Source organism: Asparagus officinalis, chromosome 1, assembly GCF_001876935.1.
Source record: "Asparagus officinalis chromosome 1, Aspof.V1, whole genome shotgun sequence".
Lineage (NCBI taxonomy): Eukaryota > Viridiplantae > Streptophyta > Magnoliopsida > Asparagales > Asparagaceae > Asparagus > Asparagus officinalis.
The window spans coordinates 121,752,679-121,776,496 of record NC_033794.1 but is presented as its reverse complement, the minus strand read 5'-3'; the positions used below and the strand labels follow the sequence as shown (position 1 = coordinate 121,776,496).

The 23,818-nt window shown below is 38.2% G+C and overlaps 1 protein-coding gene across 1 annotated transcript; it reads left to right on the top strand.

Annotated features, from left to right (window-relative positions):
* LOC109840754 (cytochrome P450 71A1-like) lies at positions 22,492 to 23,130 on the top strand. The gene has a single exon (XM_020409506.1). The coding sequence runs from the start codon at positions 22,507 to 22,509 to the stop codon at positions 23,128 to 23,130; it is 624 nt and encodes a 207-aa protein (XP_020265095.1). The 5' UTR covers positions 22,492 to 22,506.

Below are 23,818 nucleotides of genomic sequence, written 5' to 3'. Positions count from 1 at the left end.
TTCAAGCAATGTACTAAAATTTCCTGAAAAATATTTCAACCTCTTCAAAAACTAAACACAAATAAATGCTTAATTTTATGTAGAGACTCATATGTTCAGATATATGGTCATTCTAATGCAAAGAAGTTAACCTATATATGGTGTCATTCAGAAAGTATTTATTTATGCAATTATAGGGTCAATTTAAAGGCAAAAATACTACCATATAACAAATTAGTAAATAGAACAAATTAGTAAAAAAAAACTCATTTTCCTTTCAAAGCACATGTGACATAGGAACTATGATTATAACTAACAAAATGACTTGTTAATGGAAAGTGGTATGTCCAAGCTTGACAAGTACATCTGAATAGCTAAAGAAATAATCATTTAAAATTCATTTAACTTAAGTAAATACCACACATTTATAGGGTATATAATTGCAACATGTATAGGGTACTTTAAGCCAATATAATTGCAACATGTATATAATGATGGTCAACTGGTCTCTTCACTAATTTTGGTCGTTAAATACTAGATTTCTTGTAGCGATGAACATTTGAGTGAGCAGTCAAAAGAGCGGGGATTGAGTAAGGATTTGGACAACACGTGAAAGTGGAGATGTAGACGGAGTACGTGAATAATAGAAATATCATAGTTTTAAGAATAAAGAACTTTTGAATACTATCTTGTCTGCCATTGGAATTCTCCAAATCTAGATAATGATCATGATGACCAATGCTTGTCAATTTGTTCCAATAATTTCCTTAAGCAATTACTTATCGGTGGGATTGGTATAAGTTTTTAAACAATCATATAAATATTTTTTTATAGGAAGAATAGAATCAAAACTTATTTGCAAATTCATAAATGTTTTTTGCTTTAATTGTTACAAGGGGGTACTTAAGTGCAAAGTAGTTGAAACTATAGGGTCTGTACTAAAATCAAACAGTAACTGCAAAAATTACCTTCGAGGAATCAATTTAGCAAATTCATAAATATTTTTAAACAATCATATAAATGTTTTAAGAAATAAGAGACCGTAACTGAACAAGTTTTTAAACAATCATATAAATATTTTTTGATGGAAAGAATAGAATCAACACCTATTTGCAAATTCATAAATCTTTTTGGCTTTAATTGTTACAAGGGGTACTTAAGTGCAATCTAGTTTAAAGTATAGGGTGTGTACTAAAATCAAACAGTAACTGAACAAGTTACCGTACGTCGAGCCGCGCGATGGAGGAAGAGTTCTCGACGACGGCGCTGGGGCGGCGATGGCGCTGGGGCGACGACGACGCTGGGCGGTTCTGTGGCGTTGCTCGACGGCTACGAGATCTCGACGACGAGATCTGCAGACGAACTGAAGACGTACGACGACTCGAGACCACGACGAACTGTAGTTGACGACGGGGAACTCAAGATGACGCCGACTCTCGCCGACGAACTGGAGCCGACGAACAGATGTTGACGACGCCGACTGAACTCGAGACGGCGCGCGACGACGAGGAGCGGCCTGATCTCGAGATGACGACGGCGGTGCTGGGATTTGCTGCAGCAACGTCGAAAGGTGGGCGGACTGGGTTAGCTGCCGACGATGGGGCGGCGGGCAACGTCGGGGAGGCGACGCTGGAGCAGCGGCGGCGCTGGGATGATCGGCGGCGTGAAGGTATTGACGAAGAAGATGAAGACTTTTAGAAAATATAAGCTAGGTTAATTTATTGATATGGCGGCTGAGAGATAATTAATTAGTCAGAAGTTTGGGAATTGTAGAATACGGGTTCGGGTTTGGGGATTTGTATTGTGGGTATTGTTAATTAATAGTAATAGGTTTAACTATCATTCCTATTATGATTAGGAGTATCATCAATGATGGTGATGGAACCCTTCGTTATTCAGGAGACCCAATAACGACGGTATTAGGATTAAATTAATGAAGGGACTAGAAAACCGTTACCCATCTCACATCATTCCTATAATATTTGTAATCACTCGACGAAGGCTTTAAAAACCCGTCGTTATTACATACACATTAACGACGGTCAACTGGTCCCTTCACTAATTTTGGTCGTTAAATATCAGATTTCTTGTAGTGTGAAATTATTCAGTTTTCATTTCTCTAATTAGAGGCATATTCAAGAAATTTTGTGTTGGGATGTAGCTGGTTATCTCCTTTTGTTATAGTTATTGTCTCCTTCACTCTGAGAATGAATTTTTTGACTCAAATTTGGAGATGGGTCAGTTAAATTTTTTGTAAACTGTAATTGCATTTTAATCTTATTTTCAGAGCTCTTGCAACGAGTATATTTCTTTTTAAAAAGATGATGCTTGATGGGTTTTAGCAATTTTGTTGTAAACTTGTGTATATTCTCTTTATTTACTTGTGTTAAATTCTTTGTTGTTAGTTCTTAGTTTAGATTATTCATGTGTCTAAAGAGATGCATCGATGTATTTTTGTTTGTCGATATTTGCATTTCGTTGAAGTACATTTAAATACTGAATATGTCTTTGAAATAACTCCATGTTGTAAGTAATGATAGTTTTTAAATACTGAATATGTCTTTGAAATAACTCCATGTTGTAAGTAATGATAGTTTTTGTCTAAAGAGCTTGCAAGAAGTGTTCTTTTGTGCTGAAATAACTCCATGTTGTAAGTAATGATAGTTTTTGTCTAAAGAGCTTGCAAGAAGTGTTCTTTTGTGCATGTATAAAATTTTTTATTAGTTATGTGTTAGGATATGTCTTATACTTAATAAATGGGTCATTCGGATTATATGGGTCGGGTCGGGTAACCCGTTTAATAACCGAGTCGGATCACATTGACTCATTTATTAAACGGGTCAAGTCGGGTCACGCTTATACTGGTCGGATCAAATTTATATGGGTCGGGTCGGGTCGACCCGTTTGCCACCTCGGCGGTATGCTGATGCAGTGACCAACCCCAAGAGTGTGGACTCCTAAAAATAAATCAAACTGAGTCTGTTAGGGATTCGAAACAATCAAATCGAACCCTTGCCCTTCCGGACCTTGTGTTGAAAGTAAGAAAGTAGGAAAATTCACCTCAAATAAAGCTAAAAAACTTACAGAAATAATAAAGGAGATGAACACACGGATTTAACGAGGTTCAGCAATGTGCCTATGTCCTCGAGAGCCACACCACACAATTCTTTTGATTAATTAAAGAAGACATACAAGCTCTCAAACTAGGGTTTTATCTCTCTAGGATTCTCTTTTTCTGCTGTCAAAAACTCTCTTTTTTCATGTACATCTAAGCCCTAAAAACGTTTATGTATATATAGAGTCCTGAAAGAAACAGAATCCAAAACAATTTAGGAAACTATTTGATTGCGTCGTGGTCTACCGTGGCGGTCGACCGCGTAGGTATCATGGTCGACCGCTGCGGTCGACCGAACCACTTTCCCGAGAGCAGAAAATATTACAGTGTTAGCGCGGTCGACCGTCACGGTCAACCGAACTGATTCCCGAGACCAAAAATCCGTACAGAGTTGGTGCGGTCGACCGCGACGGTCGACCGCCTTCAGCTCCAGCCTTTTGTCAGCTTCTGTGCACGTTCGCGATCGACCGCCACTGTCGACCGTGCAGGCCTCCTCCTGTTTTTCTCGATTTTCTCCCCCGTTTTGATTCCAGCTTCGGCTTCAACTTTAGATTTACACTTTAGACTAACAATCTCTCACTTGGAGACCAAAGTGCCATCAGCGAGTTCACCCAAACTCTCCCCTTCTTCGCATGTATCTACTCCTCCCCGAAAAAAATCCTTTCTTCAATCAACAATATCCCGACGATCTCACTGATCTTCGTAGTGTGGCTCTGCCTTCGTCTTCTACTCGTGAATGCCAACTGAAGTTGCGCACAACTCTAGTTTCTCAATGGTGACTGTCTTTGTAAACATGTCCGTTGGATTTTGACTCCCCAAAATCTTCATTAAGTGTAACTTTTCGTCTTCAACTAGCGAGTGTATAAAATAATATTTGACGTAGATGTGCTTCATTCTGGCATGATATACTGGATTCTTGGCAAGATGTATAGTACTCTAACTATCACAATAAATAACTCCTCTCCCTTGCTTCAGATCCAACTCTTCCAAGCACCCATTCAACGAGATTATTTCCTTGCTTGCTTCGGTCACCGCGACATACTCAGCATCGGTTGTAGGTAAAGTCATAATCTTTTGCAGACGTGAGACCCAACTCACTGCTGTTGATGCTAAGGTATAAATATACCCCGTGGAGCTTTGCTTCGTATCATGATCACCGGCGAAGTCCGCATCCACGTATCCTTGTAGCACCAACTCCTTCCTCCTGAAACATAGTGGTTTCTTCGTTGTTCCCCTCAAGTACCGCAATATTCACTTCACGACCTCCCAATGCTGTTTTCCTAGATTGCTAGCAAACCTGCTCACAACTCCCACTGCATGTGCGATGTTCAGCCTCGTACAAACCATCGCATACATGAGACTCCCAATGGCCGAAGAATATGACACCCTACTCATATGCTCTCTATCTGCATCTGTCTTAGGTGATTTATCCTCAGATAGCTTGAATTGACTTCCAAGGAGCGTGCTAACAACTTTATCATTCTGCATGTTGAACCTCTGAAGTACCTTCTCAATGTATTCAGCTTGGCTCAATCTTAATGTTCTTTCAGCTTCATCCCTACTGATTCGTATCCCTAGAATCTGTTTTGCTACACCCAGGTCGTTCATTGCAAACTCCTTTACTAGCCGCTTCTTCAAACTATTTATATCTTCTAAACACGGTCCTGCTACTAACATATCATCAATATATAATAAAAAGATAATCAAGCTGGACTCGAACCTTTTGAAATAACAGCAATAATCCGAATTACATCTTCTGTAACCATTATTTTGTATGAAGTTATCAAACTTCTTGTACCACTGTCTCGGAGCCTGTTTCAAACCATATAAGCTCTTCTTGAGCTTGCACGTCATCTCTTCTTTTCCTTCTTTAATGAAGCCAACATTCTTCTTCATGTAGATTTCTTTATACAAGTCACTATAAAAAAGGCAGTCTTCACATCTAACTGCTCAAGAAAGAGGTCTCCTGCAGCTACCAAACTCAATACCACTCTGATGGTTGTGAGCTTCACAACAGGGAAAAATATCTCTGTTTAGTCCACTCCTTCCCACTGTTGAAACCCCTTCACTACTAATCTCGCCTTAAATCTCTTTCTTCCATCACTCTCCTGCTTGACCCGGTAGACCCATTTATTATGTAAGGTATTCTTCTGTGCATGTAGCTGGGCTAACTCCCATGCCTCATTAGAGAGTAGAGAATTCATCTCCTCCTGCATCGCATGCTCCCACTGCTGAGATTTACTCACTTACATTACCTTTTCATAGCACTCCGGTTCACCGCTATCTGTCAACAATAAGTAATCAAGAGATAAAATATATTTAGGATTTGGTTTGGGTACCCTGGATGACCTCCTAAGCTCCACGCTCTGGGTAGTTTCTTCTACAACTGGAGGTTCCTCCATTCTTTGGTCAGTACAAATATCATCACCCCTATCTAGAAGTTCCTCTAAATCCATGTACTCGGATCCACCTGCATCCGAAGTACTGCTCCCACTGCTTTGGCTATCCTTGGCATTTTCCCTGTTCTTGTACATCACCTCCTCATTGAATATCATGTCCCTGCTTCTGATGATCTTCCTATTCTTCTCATCCCAAAGATGATACCCGAACTCATCAATACCGTATCCAATGAATGTGCACTTCTGTGACTTAGCTTCTAGCTTGTCCCTGACATGGTCACTGATATGAACATAAGCCACGCAACCAAATACCCATAAGTGTGAGAGATTTATCTTCTTTCCACTCCAAACCTCCTATGGAATCCTAAAATCGTATAGAACCGATGACTCGTGATTAATAAGCTAAGCTGTCGTATGCACCGTATCCGTCCAAAATGTCTTAGGGAGACCTACATGTAATTGCATGCTCCTGGCACGCTCTGTCAAGGTTCTGTTCATCCTCTCTGCAATGCTATTTTGCTGCGGCGTCCCTAGAGTAGTCCTCTCTAAACGAATACCATTTGTAGCACATAACCTCTTGAACTCCTCCAGCTCGTATTCTCCATCATTGTCTGATCTCAGACACTTCACCTTCAGATCTGTCTCGTTCTCCACCATGGCCTTACACTTCTTGAAGACTCCGAACACCTCTGACTTGTACTTCATAAAGTAGACCCACACCTTCCTTGAGTGATCGTCGATGAATGTGACATAATATTTAGAACCGCCAAAAGAAGACACACTGGCTGGACCCCATACATCTGTATGAATCAACTCTAGCCTCTGAGCCTTAGGTGGCTGGCTGGACCCCATACATCTGTATGAATCAACTCTAGCCTCTGAGCCTTAGGTGGCCTTCCACTCTTTTGGAAACTAACCCTCTTTTGCTTCCCAAAGATGCAATCTTCACAAACCCCGACTTCCACGGAGTTGATCCCGGTTAGCTTTCCCTATGAATGTAAGATCTTCGTACCCTTTTCGCTCATGTTCCCTAGCCTGTTGTGCCACAGATCTGTACTCTTTTTGCTAGCTGCAATTGCGAGGGTGTCACTCGCATATAAGGTGAGGTAGAGAGTTCCTAGTATGTTGCCTCAAGCAACAATCATCGTACCGTTAGAGATTCTCCACGAATTCCCTGTGAATGTCGAAACATAGCATTCTGCTCTAAGCTATTCCACTGAAGCAAGATTCCTCTTCAGCTTCGGCACGTGTCTCACGTTCTTCAAGGTCCACTTAGAGCCCTTCATCTGAATCTGCACTTCACCCTTTCCAGCAATATTATAAGGCTCGTTATTCCCCAAATAAACTTTTTTAAAGTCTTATGCTACATAATTCTGGAGAAGCTTCCTGTTAGCAGTGGCGTGGAAAGAGGCTCCTGAGTCGATGACCCAAGAATCTGAGTCACTATCCATAGCAAGGATCAATGCATCATGCACGATATGAGCCTCTTGCTCACCTGTATCCTTCTTTGGACTCTTGCAAACCGAAGACATATGGTCCTCCTGGCCGCAGTTCCAACACTTCCCTTTAATAGACCTAACCTTCGAGTTCGACCTCTTCTTCACTGATTTCGACTGATTCTTGTTCTGGTTTCCTTTCTTTTGGCTTCTGCCTCTCTGTTCGAAACCTAGAGCTGAACCTAAACCTTTTGATTCAGACGATTTTCTTCTAACATCCTCGGATAGAATCATGCTAACAACCTCATTCAACTTCAACTTCTCTTTCCCCGTCGAATTGCTGATTGCCGTCATACAACCTGCCTAACTATCCGGCAACTGCGATAGTAAGAGTAGGGCCTGCACTTCGTCATCAAATGTGATGTCTACGGAGATAAGTTGATCAACAATCGTGTTGAACTCGCTGAGGAGCATCGTGAAGGACCGTCCTTCTGCCATCTTGAGGTTGAAAAGAGTCTTGACGAGATGCACATTGTTTGCTGTCGTTGGTTGCTCGTACATCTTCGTGAGCGCTTCCATAAGCCCCACCGTCGTCTTCTCCTTCAATATGTTGTGGGCTACTGATTTGGCGAGCGACAACCGGATTTGCCCTAAAGCCTTCCTATCCAGTATCTCCCAATCATCATCTGACTCCTCTTTCTTCTGTCTCTCATCCTTACCCATCAACGGGCGAGACAAGTCCTTCTGGTATAGATAGTGCTCCATCTGTGACTTCCAGTAGGCGAAGTCTGAGCTGTCAAACTTCTCGATCTTAGATTTGATTTCCTCTGCCCAGGCTTTCACACAAATTGCTGAACGAAACTCTGATACCAGTTGTTGGGGATTCGAAACAATCAAATCAAACCCTTGCTCTTCTGGACCTTGTGTTGAAAATAGGAAAGTAGGAAAATTCACCTTAAATAAAGATAAAAAACTTGCAGAAATAAAAAAGGAGATGAACACACAGATTTAACGAGGTTCGGCAACGTGCCTATGTCCTCGGGAGCCACACCACATAATTTTTTTGATTAATTAAAGAAGAAATACAAGCCCTCAAATTAGGGTTTTATCTCTTTGAGATTCTCTCTTTTTCTACAGTCAAAAACTCTCTTTTTTCATATACATCCGACTGCGTCGCGGTCGACCGTTGCGCGGTCGACCGCACACCAGTCGCGATCGACCGTATCAGACGACAGAGACAAAAAATCCTACAGGGTCCGCGTGGTCGACCGCCTTAAGTTCCAGGCTCTTGTCAGCTTCTGTGCACGTTCGCGGTCGACCGCCATGGTCGACCGTGCATGCCTCCTCCTGTTTTTCTTGATTTTCTCCCTCGTTTTGATTCCGGCTTCGGCTTTAACTTTGGGTCTACATTTTAGACCAACAGAGTCATGTACAGAAAAATTATTACATGTTTTCTGTTCACTTGCGTGCAGCATCAGAAGACATCACATTATTTTGTATGAGTGTCCTGGTGATGTATAGCTACTGCTACCTACCCTTTGATTGTCGCAACCAATGCAATGAATTGAGGAAGTTGGACTCAATATGCAATCTTTTATTGGATATTTTTTAGTTTCTATTATAAGCTACGAGGTCAAATCATGCTAGACTCAATATGCAATCTTTTATTGGATATTTTTTAGTTTCTATTATAAGCTACGAGGTCAAATCATGCTATGAGCTAGAGAGGATGAAACTGTAAAATTTTGTTTGTTTTCTGTAGGACGAAAAGGATAGGTATTTGTAGCAACTTTTATTTTCTTTGTATTAATTGTTTTTCTTTCTTTTTTATTTTAGGGTTTTTGGTGAAAGCGATTTTTTAAAATGAAATGTTCTTTCTCCTATTTGGTGAAAATCACTTCTCTTGTTTTATACTTACTCTAATGGAAACAAAATATCAAATGGTTAAAATGCTCTATTTTGGGACTTCAACTCACTCTTATCCAACAAACAAGTACCCCCTACATGCCAATGTGATTTTGATGTATATATGAGCTAATCTAATATCTAATCTAATACTATTATATAAAGTGTGTTGGTATGTTAAAACATTTCTTCCAAAACTACCCTCCAAATCACATACATGCATCCATAAAACACATACTTTTTTTTGGTAAATGAAAAAATATTATTCATCACCAATATGGAAGTTATGTACATATCAAGAATCTCATGAATATGAGATAACTATATAATCCTGTAACTAAAACTCACTAGAAGAAACAAATATGCACAGAGCCTAGAAAAGCTATAAAACCTGTCAGTAAACCATTCCAAACTACCATTCTTAGCATTATAGGGTCTTCTTCTCTGTCTCCAGCAATCAGCAACCAAAGGAGAGCAGACACGCACTTATCTATCAACTTCTTCTTCAAAGTACAGCAGAACAGTTCACTTATTGGCAGGATGAAAACCATTCTTTGTATTCTTCCTGAAGGGGACCATTTACAGCAGAACAGTTCACTTATTGGCAGGATGAAAACCATTCTTTGTATTCTTCCTGAAGGGGACCATTCAGGATAGCAGATAAAATGTTTATTTTAACCTCATTAAAAATCTGGACTGCAGTCTTAAACTTTTGATTGAATAATCTGGCATTTCTTTCAATCCAGATACTGTAGATTGTAGAAACTAAAGCCATTCTCTTAATTCTTTGTTTGAATCCCCTTCCTCTCAGGTTGGTACAGTACCAATTTATGATTTGCCTCCAGCTACAAGACCTCCACCTGAAATGTAACCAGTCCATAACCATAATCCAAGTATCTCTTGAGAAAGTGCACTCAAAGAAAAGATGATCTCTGGTTTCAATTTCAGTGCCTGTGCACAGACAACAGCAATTTGTAGACACAACCCCCCATTTGGTAAGTCTATCCTGAGTGAGCAATCTGTTTTGTGTAGCTAACCAGCCAATAAAAGAATGCCTGGGGATGTTTGCAGTCTCCCAAATAGTTCTGAACCAAGGTACTGCAGAAGAACCGTGGGAGAGATTATTATATAAGGCTGAAATTTTAATTATAGAATCTTTCATGCACGATTGTATAAGTAATTTGAGCCCATCAACTCCTCCATAAGAAGTTAAAGCCTTATCTCTCACTTTCAAGATTTGTTTCCACATCCAAGAATCCCCATTCTTAGCTTGAAATAAAACACATACTTGCATACATATAAACACATACATATACATACATATACATGCATCCTATTAATTGTCCACTAATATTAACTTCTATTTTTTATAATCCCTCCATTAATCCAATATTAATGTTATCATAAAAAAATTTACGATTGTAAGTTGTATTGGACATAATAGCTGAGAATTGAATGCACACACATATGACAAACTAATAATATATGTTTCAATTTGTAAAAAAAGTGCCAACTTAAAATGCTTACATGCATACATTCTTAATAATGACATAACTCTCCTATTAATTATTTACTAATATTAACTTCTATTTTTTGTAACCCATCCACTTAAAACGCACATATGACAAACTAATAATATACGTTTCAATTTGCAAACAAAGTGTCAACATAAAATTTCATTAGTGCATGCATTCATGCATACTTGAAATGAGAGTTACATTTTCAATTGTAGTTTTTATTTAAGTGGCAATTAGATTTGACTATTACAGAATCCAAAGAGCATGTTTTTATTTATTTATCATAACAGCCCTTACTTGCAACCTATATAAATTCACTCATTTGATGATTTAAATTTACACTCACCTCTTATAATAACAGCATTCTATACTCACCTTATGGCTTTACTATAATATTATTTGGGTGATACAAGCTCGCCAGTAAAACCATTATCCCTTCAGAAGAGATAACAATGTGAAGACGATTGAAGTTGTGCTGAGGAAGTACTGAGCTTTACTCGGATTATACTTCATACTAATGTGATTGTTAGACTGACGGCTATATGCGGATTGAGGATACGATTGATACAAGGAAATGTGGAGAATTAGGATTAAGGCTAAAGTATGAGGTCTAATTTGGGGGGTTTTAATGAACTTTTTTTTCTATTTCTATAATTATTACTATGTACTTAATTGTAATTTAAGAGAAATATTGTATTATCCATGAACTTAGTAGATATATTTTTAGCATGTTACTAATTATATGAATAGAAGAGAGAGAAGGTGAAAGTGAGAATTTTATTTTGTTATAATGGATTAGCAAAAATAAAAATAATTAATGTAAACTGAAATAGCATGGCACACTTAATATAAAAGTAAAGAACAAACTTGGAATTTTTGTCTTTTGGGTAAATTTTTTATATAATAAGTATATTATAACCTCCCTAATGTTAAAACTATATTCTAAATTTGCACATAAAACTACCAGTAGTTATTAAATATCATTCATTATCTTAAATTATAAAGTAAATAGAACTATGTCTTTTAAGATTAAAAAAAATTGTATTTTTTGGATATTCCATGATTTGCCAATGTTCACAAAATAACCCTGGATTTTTTCACAAACAACCATGGATCTTTATAATTTTTACAAAGACCATTAAAATTTCATATATTTATAGAAAATACTGAAACTTCATAATATTTTACAGATAAACCCCTATATAGTTCAAAACTTAAATCTTAAGAAGATTGAAAGTATTATATGATCTAAATTGTAATAAAATTACAAATAAGTCCTCAAATGTTGTTATATTTACATTCAAAATGAAACTCTTCTATTAATTAAATAATGAATTGTGTAAAGTATTAGAACATAAAATAAATATATTCACGTGCAACGCACATGCACTATACTAGTTATGGAAAAATGACCCTTGGTACCTTACCACAGAACAACTTGCCCCACATAAATATTTGAAGAATAAAGTATAAAATTTATTAATACTTGCTAATTTTTCTTATATCTTCCATGGAGAATTCTTCTTTGATTGAGATAAAGTTGTTAAATTATTCTTCAATGAAACTCAATCAGTGCTTTTTTAATTTTATTTTTGTCACTTTATCATTTGCAATGGAAATAACTTGATTCTTTTGAATGATATCTTTGAACATTTTAATATTTTCCCCATATGTAATTCATTGTATTATTTTACTTTGTAAATATTACTAACAAAAGAGATTAATATTTTAAATTATAATTAATTGATGCTAAGTTATTATTTTATAGTACTTTACCTTTTTTATGGATTTAAACATCTATTAATTAAATGTTACTAATGTATTTTTACTGCTCTAACTTATTAGTAAAATTACATTCAATTACTTTGATTTATATAGTGACAATAATTTAAAAGCTATCATATATTTTTTAAATATTTATTCTTTAGCCGAATATTTTTAATCAATTCTTACTTTTGTTTACCAGCATCAACTTAGACTACTTTTAGATGCTAAAAAGGAATAATAAACTCTAAACTGGAATATATATATATATATATATCTTAATGAAAGAATACAAAATAATTAAACATTTCTTTACCAAGTTTTAAATTTTAAGCCCTTTTTGTGGTTTTGAACTTTAAGGGTGCGATTTGTAATTTTTAAAACTTTGGGAGTGTTTTAACAAAATTTACTTTAGTTTGGCAGTTTTAACTTTTATGTTTTATGTGTCGGTAGTAATTTTCAAATATCAGAATATTTCTTACAACTCTAAAAATTTAAGCATTCTTTTTGTAATTATTAAAATTATAGATTAATTTTTAAAAAACTCAAATATCAGCGGTATGTAATAATTTCCAGATTTAATGTGTACTTGTTAGAATTTTTGAAATTTTAGATTTTTTTGTGATTTTTAAATTTTGAAGAAGTCTTTTGTTGTAAATTTTTTTATAACTTTAAGATTAATTTTGGTAAATTTTAAATTTTTAGGTGCATGAAGGTAATCTCTTGAATTCATCTTTTGCTGTTTGCAAATTTTAAAATTTTATAATTTTATGGTGGTTTATTATAATTTAAACTTTTGAGGGTGTTTCTATAATTTTTAAGATATTGAATGTGTTAATTGGAAATTTTAAAGTCTTTAGAGGCTGCTATTAATTTCTTATTTTTGTGTTTGTTGTTCTAAGTTTGAAATGTTAAAAAATTTCAGGTGCATCATGGTAATCCCTTGAATTCATTTATGTTGTTTGAAAATTTTGAAATTTTAAACTTTTAGGGTAATTATTTGTAATTTAAATTTTTGAGGGTGTTTCTATGATTTTTGAGACATTCAAAAGTTAATTGTAAACTTTAGATTCTTCATAGATTGCTGTTAATTTCTTAATTAATGTTGTTTTAAGTTTTGAAACATTTGGATGTTTTTTTATAATTTTAAACTTTTCAGGGTATTTTTTATAATTTTAAAACTTTTTAGGTTTTTTTGCAATACTTTATGTATTATAATATATTAGCTAAATATAATTTTTTTTATCTTAACAAACTCTGTAAAGTAGTTTTATATATTTTATTAATATTTTTTAAATTGTTGAGCTACTGATATTTCACGTAAGATTAGGATATGATATAATTATAACTAGGATAGATTAAGATATAAATGAAATATTCAAAATAGTGAAGTGTAATATTGATCATTAAAAGATTTTTTTGAACTCATGCTTTTAAAGGGAGTATGATATATATATATATATATATATACATCGATTTGTTGAAGAGGAGGAGGAGGAGGGGGGAGGTTGAAGAGGATGTGGAGGAGGAGGAGGGGGAGGTTGAAGAGGATGTGGAGGAGGAGGAAGAGGATGAGGAGGAGGAGGGAAAGGGGGAGATTGAAGAGGTAGAGGAGGAGGAGGGAGAGGGGGGGTTAGGAGCAGGATGTGTTTTGATGAGAGGGTTTTATGCAATAAATCACGTCAGCACTGGCCGAAAAAATGACCCCGACCAAATTTAAGGGCTATATGGCGTTGGAGGCTACATAATATATCAATTTGACAAAAGTTAAAATTTTTATACCATTCTGTCACCTAGGGTCTACAAAATATAGCAATCTGGCCATTTTTCCCTTTTAAATCTCATGCACTTGAGCAGTGCTAAAATGGCCTTTTGTTAATGCGCCTCAACGTCTACACATGACCAATATGATTCTTTAAAGATAACTTATGAATATTATATATATATATATATATGGGAAAAGTGTTCCTAATGTGGCACCTTAGATAATCATCTAAGGACGCGGCCTAAAATCACATGATTGAACTACGTTATGGATGATCCGCTCCAAGCTGTCCCACCGAAATAAGATTCATCTTCAGCTTTGACACGTGTCTCACGTTCTTCAATGTCCACTTAGAGCACTTTATCAGAATCTGCACTTCACAATTTCCAACAATATTACAAAGCTTGTTATTCCCCAACTAAACTTTTCTAAAGTTCCCTGCTATATAATTCTGGAGAAGCTTCCTGTTAGCAGTGGAGTGGAAAGAGGCTTCTGAGTCGATGACCCAAGAATCCGAGTCACTATCCATAGCAAGGATCAAGGCATCATGCACGATATGAGCCTCTTGCTCACCAGTATCCTTCTTTGGACTCTTGTAGACTGAAGACATATGGCCCTCCTGGTGGCAATACCAACACTTCCCTTTAATAGGCCTAACATTCGAGTTTGTCCTCTTCTTCACTGATTTTGAACGATTCTTGTTCTGGTTTCCTTTCTTTTGGCTTCTGCCTCTCTGCTCGAAACTTAGAGCTGAACCTAAACCTTCTGATTCGGACGATTTTCTTCTAACCTCCTTGGATAGAATCATGCTAACAACCTCACTCTTTCAACTTCTCTTTCCCCATCGAATTGATGATTGCCGTCACACAACCTACGCAACTATCCGGTAACTACAATAGTAAGAGTAGGGCCTATACTTAGTCATCAAACTTGATGTCTATGGAGATAAGTTGATCAACAATCGTATTAAACTCGTTGAGGTACGTCGTGAAGGACCGTCCTTCTGCCATCTTGAGGTTGAAGAGAGTCTTGACGAGATGCACCTTGTTTGCTGCCGATGGTTGTTAGGATTTTATCTTTGATTCTTTGTGTAACTTCATGAGAATTAGATAGGGTTAGAGTTCTATCATGATTAGGAGTTTGAGTTCTATCATGATTAGGAGTTTGGGTTCCATAATGATTAGGAGTTTGAATCCTATTCTAATTAGGAAGTTAGGCTAGAGATAGGGTTTTGGTTTCCCTATATATATTCTTCTATTGGTGGAGGAAAAACCATGAAGAAAAAGTAGAGATGTAGTAGATGAGAGAGAGAGAGAGAGGGTTTCGTAGTCTTTATCCGTGCAAAAGATTACAAGGAGTGAGCTTTGGAGAGAATATGAGAGTTGATTATGTATGTGAGGTTGAGAGATTGAGAGACGAGAGTTGAGTGGTTCCTCTTGTAGTTCTCCCTGATACATAGTGAATTTCTCGTATTGTTGCCCCGTGGACGTAGGTCAAAGTTGGTTAACCGAACTACATAAATCCCGGTATTTTTCTTATTCTTGATTGTGGTTGTTCTATCTTATTGATTGGGGTTAGCTTCCGAGTTGCGCATATCGTGATAGGCGGGGAGACTGAAATTCCCCAACAAGTGGTATCAGAGCGATGGTGATGGATCCGGGAGCGAGTTTGCAAGATAGAAGATGACGCCGCGCAAGATTAAAAATCGGCGTTACAAGAATCAAGATGAAAAAAGGAAAAAAAGGGAAAGGTTACTGTAGCAGAACACTGTAGCACGGCAGACACTGTTCACGTGGGGATCCGATGGTCCAGATTGATTTGTTAGCCGATTGAGGATTTGGAGGCGGATTTTGGTGATCCAGGAGTCGTTCCTAGGGTTTTTCGACATGCTGAGTTTATTTTTTGTATCGGTTTCATCAAATTCAAACTCTACAGTGACTAATTTGAATTTTGATTAGAGGATGATGACTTCTTCGGGTCCGAAGTTTGATATTCCGCTATTTAACGGCAAGACAAATCTGATGGTAGATAAAGGGCAGGAGTTGGTTGGTGTGTTTACTTGAGGAGGAGAGTGCCAGATTAGGTGGAGCTTGTAAGCGGGTACGACCGAGTGACACACATGAAGATGAAGATGGTGGCGTTGGACTTGAAGATGGTGAGCGCTCATATTCAATCCAAGCCAAGTGATGGAGGAGATAAAGGCATCCAGCTCGTAGTGTACAGTAGGAGAGGTGCACCGATATGATTTGAGACGAGCGATGCAGGTGGACTTGAGGACAACAAGTGAGGGAAGACTACTGTGAAGTTCAGTTTAGGAGGAGAAGCATGGTTGATTTGCTTCTAATGTCAGAGGTGGCAAAGATCTCTTGGCCCGCACAAGAGAGGTGGAGGTGTCACGGCGAAGCAGATGATAGTGAGGGTCACGAGACAACTAGTTGGAGTGCAAGTGTTCTGATTAGGAGTGTGGTTGCTTCGATTTGAAGTGTGAAAGAAATATAAGAAGACTCTAGCGGGAGAGACAAAGTTTCAAGACGACGATGATATATCTTCAAGGGAGTTTGTGAATCAAATCCAAGGTGAAGATTGTTGGGATTTTGTCTTTGATTCTTTGTGAAACTTCATGAGAATTAGATAGGGTTAGAGATCTATCATGATTAGGAGTTTGAGTTCTATCATGATTAGGAGTTTGGGTTCCATCATGATTGGAAGTTTGAATCCTATTCTAATTAGGAAGTTAGGCTAGAGATAGGGTTTTGGTTTTCCTATATATATTCTTCTATTAGTGGAGGAAAAACCATGAAGAAAAAGTAGAGATGTAGTAGATGAGAGAGAGAGAGGGTTTCATGGTCTTTATCCGTGCAAAAGATTATATGGAGTGGGCTTTGGAGAGAATATGAGAGTTGATTATGTATGTGAGATTGAGAGCTTGAGAGATGAGAGTTGAGTGGTTCCTCTTGTAGTTCTCCCTGATACATAGTGAATTTCTCGTATTGTTGCCCCGTGGACGTAGATCAAAGTTGGTCGACCGAACCACGTAAATCCCGGTGTTTTTCTTATTCTTGATTGTGGTTGTTTTATCTTATTGATTAGGGTTAGCTTCCGAGTTGCACATATCGTGGTAGGCGGGGAGACTGAAATTCCCCAACAGCTAACAACCTCACTCAGCTTCAACTTCTCTTTCCCCATCGAATTAATGATTGTCGTCACACAACCTGTCCAACTATCCGGTAACTGCGATAGTAAGAGTAGGGCCTATACTTCGTCATCAAACTTAATGTCTATGGAGATAAGTTAATCAAAAATCGTATTAAACTCGCTGAGGTGCATCGTGAAGGACCATCTTTCTGCCATCTTGAGGTTGAAAAGAGTCTTGACGAGATGCACCTTATTTGTTGCCGATGGTTGCTCGTACATCTTCACGAGCGCTTCCATAAGCCCCACCGTCGTCTTCTCCTTTAATATATTGTGGGCTACTAATTTGGCGAGTGACAACCGGTTTTTCCCTAAAGCCTTCCTATCCAGTATCTCTCAATCATCATCTGACTCCTCTTTCTTCTGTCCATTATCCTTGCCCATCAACGGACGATACAAGTCCTTCTGGTACAGATAGTCCTTCATGTACGACTTCCAGTAGGTAAAGTCTGAGCTGTCAAACTTCTCGATCTTAGATTTGATTTCCTCTGCCATGGCTTTCACACAAATTACTGAACAAAGCTCTGATACCAGTTATTAGGGATTCGAAACAATCAAATCGAACACTTGCCCTTCCGGACCTTGTGTTGAAAGTAGGAAAGTAGGAAAATTCACCTTAAATAAAGATTAAAAACTTGCAGAAATAAAAAAGGAGACGAACACACAGATTTAACGAGGTTCGGCAACGTGCCTACGTCCTCGGGAGCCACACCACACCAGATTTAACGAGGTTCGGCAACGTGCCTACGTCCTCGGGAGCCACACCACACAATTCTTTTGATTAATTAAAGAAGAAATACAAGCGGCAACGTGCCTACGTCCTCGGGAGCCACACCACACAATTCTTTTGATTAATTAAAGAAGAAATACAAGTCCTCAAACTAGGGTTTTATCTCTCTGAGATTCTCTCTTTTTCTACTGTTAAAATCTCTCTTTTTTCGTGTACATCCAAGCCCTAAAAACATTTAGGTATATATAGAGTCCTGGAAGAAACAGAATCCAAAACAGTTTAGGAAACCGACGGTCGACCGCACAGGTATCGCGATCGACCGCGGCGGTCGACCGAATCACTTTCCCGAGAAAAGAAAACATTACAGTGTTAGCGCGATCGACCGTCACGGTCGACAGAACTGATTCCCGAGAACAAAAATCCCTACAGGGTTGCCGCGGTCGACCGTCGTGGTCGGCTGCCTTCAGCTCCAGCCTTTTGTCAGCTTCTGTGCACGTTCGCTGTCGACCGCCACGGTCGACCGTGCAGGCCTCCTCCTGTTTTTCTTGATTTTCTTCCTCGTTTTCATTCCGGCTTCGGCTTCAATTTTGGGTCTACATTTTAGACTAACAGAGTCTTGTACAGAAAAATTATTACATGTTTTCTGTTCACTTGCGTGCAGCATCAGAAGACATCACATGTTTTTGTATGAGTGTCCTGGTGATGTATAGCTACTGCTACCTACCCTTTGATTGTCGCTACCAATGCAATGAATTGAGGAAGTTGGACTCAATATGCAATCTTTTATTGGATATTTTTTAGTTTCTATTATAAGCTACGAGGTCAAATCATGCTAAGAGCTAGAGAGGATGAAACTGCAAAATTTTGTTTGTTTTCTGTAGGACGAAAAGGATAGGTATTTGTAGCAACTTTTATTTTCTTTGTATTAATTGTTTTTCTTTCTTTTTTATTTTAGGGTTTTTGGAGAAAGCGAATTTTTAAAATGAAATGTTCTTTCTCCTATTTGGTGAAAATCACTTCTCTTGTTTTATACTTACTCTAATGGAAACAAAATATCAAATGGTTAAAAATGCTCTATTTTGGGACTTCAACTCACTCTTATCCAACAAACAAGTACCCCCTACATGCCAATGTGATTTTGATGTATATATGAGCTAATTATGGAAAAAGGACCCTTGGTACCTTACCACAGAACAACTTGCCCCACATAAATATTTGCATTGATTACGATTTGGCAGAAGCATTTCATATATTCTGCAAAGTGAAAATCTAATAATAATTTGCAGACTTTTATTTACCTGGATGATGCTCTAATTACATGATTTTGCTCATCATATAACTTCAATCTTATCTTTGAGATAGTACATTCACATGTCACTGAAGTAACTGACACAATTGAATTTATGGCTATTACTAAAAAGCATTTGAATTATGGCCAAGGCTTATCTTGGATACAAAAAAATCAAATGTTAATAGGGGGAAAAAATTCCAGTAAGCATATGAGATGTAATATAGCTTATCAAATACCACAAAATTATTTACGTATTTGATATAAAAAAACTACAAAGGTCCTACTTATTTTAGAAACTGTTATGGTAATTCACCATCTAAAAACAAAAATATCGAGAAGCTATGTTAACGCCTTAAGAACCTAAAATGTGTAGACTCCAGTTGACATATGAGTATAAACTGTGTTAACGTCGATCAACGCGTCGATGATTCCGCCAAAATAAGGCTCAGGATGACTGTTGAGATAAATAAAAATATATATATTCCAGAGAGTTCGATCGTATTCAGATACAAATTCCTAACAAAGTTGATCAATTTAAAGTTGATTCAACGACACGAGCTAATTCAGACATCAACATACCAGTCCCAATTCAAGATTTCGACAACGGTCCAATGATAAACGCAGTACCGAAAGAATTTTAGCTATTCGATAAAATACTGAATGGACTGAAAGCTAAAAAAATCCAAGAGTTGAAGGTTGGGCGTATCATATCCAAAGTATTCCAGGCACCTCTATAAAAGAATGTGACTGAAACACTTTGGAGGGGGTAGTATCTGTAGGCGTCAAAAAATACCTATGGGTTCCCACACGTAGTTCGACACTAAGCGAAGACGATGAACGTCATCATCCAAGTCAAAGGGGATTACCTAAGTTAAGGAGAATCATCCGATGCCGAAGAGAAGCTAATGAGCGCACAAAACGAGCCTACGAAGCGTACAAGTCAATGAAACGACAATGCAAGTCCAGGAAAGCCTAAAAATAGCTAAGTCTCGAGGCGAACGGCTCAAGTGCGAGTCACCATGAAGTGACCCGCACAAGTGCGGGTCACCACGAAGTGAGCCGCATGAACAGGGGCACCACGAGGTAACCCGCACGTAAGCGGGTCACTAATTAGTGACCCGCGTAGTGGCGGCAGGACCTGCCGCACACGTTGACTTCCCAAATCACATGTTTTGATGTTTTCTCGGGATTTGTTTGTTCCAGAAGCCTTCCAACTGCTTAGATATCATCATTAAACAACGTGATTAGGTCATTGCCAACTAAAGATAATGCCATATCTTTTGTTCTTATCCAAATACCCTGCATCCAAAGCCTTATAAATACAAGTCTAGGAGCTCATTTCTCCATATCTAAAATCAGAGGGCGATGTGCTATCAAACAGAAGAGTGGAGCATGAATTTCAGAGAAGGGCTAGCTGATCTTGGCGAACTTTAGCATAAAGAGGAAGCTTTTCGAAGGATCTGAGGCCCGTTCCCCCTTTCCTCCGGATCAAACTTTGTTTTGATATCGAGAAGAGTCGTAATCTCGCTTGGTCGAGATTATCACTTCTGTGATTACTTTCTTTGTGAAGCAAGAGCATTAATTCACTTTTCTGTCAACCGGATCTGATCCGCGACGGTCCATGGACTAACGCGTCCCCAGCACAGGTAAAGATCCTACGCAAGCAGCGGGTGATAAACATTCTCTGCGTGTTTCAAGGAAGTTATAATTTTGGTTTTATTTGTGTAAGCGAGAGATCTTATAAAAAGATTAACTCCTTTTGGATCTGTTGTAATCGATAAATGTGCAATGGATTCTACAAATAAAATAACTTTTGACGCAAACAATCCTGATGGGCTTGCTTTACCCATGTTGTCGATCTAACTCTTCAAATAAGAATTCTTCGGCGAATCCTTTGAACAAGCCCCAAGCCAAACCTGTAGCTCTAAAAACAATTGTTATGCGTACCGGAACTCGAAACTCACGAAAGAGCACGAACAAGAACGAGATAGATCACAACCAATAAGTAAATAAGCACAAAACAATGCAAGACACAGTATTTACGTGGTTCGGCAAGTTGCCTACGTCCACGAGGCAAGGAGGGGGGGTTACTATTAGAGATAAAGAGAATACAAATAGAGTTTACAATCTCACCAAAAACTCTCAAACAAAGCTATCAAAATCTCTCACAAATTCTTCCTCAAAGGATGCACAAAACTCTCTCAAAAGCTACTCAAAGTCGTCCTTAATTAACCCTAATTAATTAGGTTTAGGGTTATATATCAGCTCATAACGAAACGGGTCTGAAAACCAAACCCAACTTAAAACCCGACTGGCAGTCGACCGCAGCTTTCGTCGCGGTCGACCGCATGCAACGACAGAAACCAAAAAGCTCTTACAGGGTTCACGGTCGACCGGACCTAACCTCGCGGTCGACCGACCATAACTCCAGAACCTACCCTGGCGTACATGTTTCCGGTTGACCTCACATGTTGCCGCGGTTGACCGAGAAACCTCCAAACTGTTCCCTGCTTGGTTTTTCCGGTTCTTCGTCGACGTTTTCGCCATTTCTACATTTATGTTACTAGGTTCGTAAAAATCAATCAATCAAAATAAATTCCTCAAAAGGCTATAAATAAAGGTGATAAGTGTCTCGAAGCATTAATCAATAAAAGAATGGAGAGAGACTTGCTCTAGGTTGAAATTGTTTACAAACAGTGTACTTAGATGAAGTGTAGAGTTTTGGGTCATTGTCTATCTCCAGCTCCAGTTGTTCTCATTTCCAACATCAAATCCAAGAAAATATCTCCTCGGACCAATCATATATAATCCACACTAGAACTTTGAGCATGACATTAGACCAACCTTGGTCTCTTCTTCTTATCTTAATATATAGATCGCCAAGTGCCTAACCTAACGACACAAAATTAAGTAATTTTGAAAGATTCTAGGAAAAAGAAGGCAATTTTTTTTTACTCTACTTAAGGGACCATTTGGACAAGTCCAAATTTGCAACCACCATCAATCGTTCTTAAAAGCGTATCCAAACTAATATTAGCGCAGCCACAGACATTATACTAATTGCTGCGAGATGAAGACTGTAGTTTTTACATCGCAGCAATGGCCTAATTCCTTTCTGGCAACAATTGCCGTCATGTTTACCTTCTTCCTCCTCTTCTTCAAGCTCTTCAAGAAGAAAGATATGTTGAAGTTGCCTCCTTCTCCACCGAGATTGCCTATCATAGGCAACCTCCACCAACTAGGCTCTCTAGCTCATCGTTCCTTGCAATCTCTCTCAGAGAAGTATGGGCCAATAATGCTTCTGCACTTAGGCGGAAGTCCCGCCACCCGCCATTGTAGTATCATCAGCAGAGATTGCCTACGAGATAATGAAAACGCACGATCAAATTTGTGCAAGTAGACCACCTTCAAGCATGACCAAAAGGCTTTTCTATGGTTGTGATGTTGCCTTTTCACCCTACAGTGAGTATTGGAGGCAACTTCGAATGATAAGTGTTCTTCACCTGTTGAGCCACAAGAGGGTCCAGTCGTTTCGATTAGTGAGGGAAGAAGAGGTATGTCTTATAGTCGAGAAAATCCGTGCATCTTGCAATGGCTCGGTGAATTTGACTGAGATGATTGTTAATCTTACCAATAATATTGTATGTAGAGTGGTCATGGGAAGGAAAGATTTAGGAGAGGAAGGAGAAGGGTATAATTTTGGTGAGATGCTGAAGGAGTTACTTACATTGGCGGGATCATTTCCTGTTAGAGATCTCATCCCTTGGCTTGGCTGGCTTGATATATTGAGTGGCCTCGATGCAAGAGTAAGAAAGTGCTCTAGAGAAATAGACGGGTTTCTTGAAAGAGTGATAGACGAACATAAGCATTATAAGGTTAATTCAAGCAATGATGGAGAGGAAAGCAACTTTGTGGATGTGTTGCTCTCGCTAAATGAGAAGGATGGCATGGCTGACATTTCTTTAACCAGAGACAATATGAAAGCCATAATTTTGGTAACTCCCCCTCTTCAAACGCCTACATGTATATATTGTTAGTTTGTATGTGTGTGTAGAAAAGCGATAGGATGAGACGTAAGATGAACATTCTACACGTTAGATTCAAATTAATGGTTAGATTTAAAATAGTAGGATTAACAAATTAAAGATATGTGGCATCCACATTTATTTGATTTTCAAACTTAAACTTCTCAAAGATTTCTCATATCCTCCCTTCTACCTCCTCCCTTTATTATTTGGGTTCGCGTTAGGGTTAGTGGATTCGGGTTCAGGTTTGGATTTAGGTTTGAGGTTCGGGTTAGGGTTAGGTTTAGGGTCAGTGAGTTCGGGTTCAATTTAGGGTTAGGGTTAGGTTTAGGTTTAATGGGTCTAGGGGTTCAGGTTTGGATTTAGGTTTGAGGTTCGGGTTAGGGTTAGGTTTAGGGTCAGTGAGTTCGGGTTCAATTTAGGGTTAGGGTTAGGTTGTTTGGGCTCGGGTTAGGGTTAGGGTTAGAGAAGATTTGGTATAGAAATCAAATAAATGTGAGGGCCACACATCTTTAATTAATTATTCTATTAGTTTAAATCTAACCATTAATTTGAATCTAATAGTGTAGAATGGTTAGGGTTAGTGGATTCGGGTTCAGGTTTGGATTTAGGTTTGAGGTTCGGGTTAGGGTTAGGTTTAGGGTCAGTGAGTTCGGGTTCAATTTAGGGTTAGGGTTAGGTTTAGGTTTAATGGGTCTAG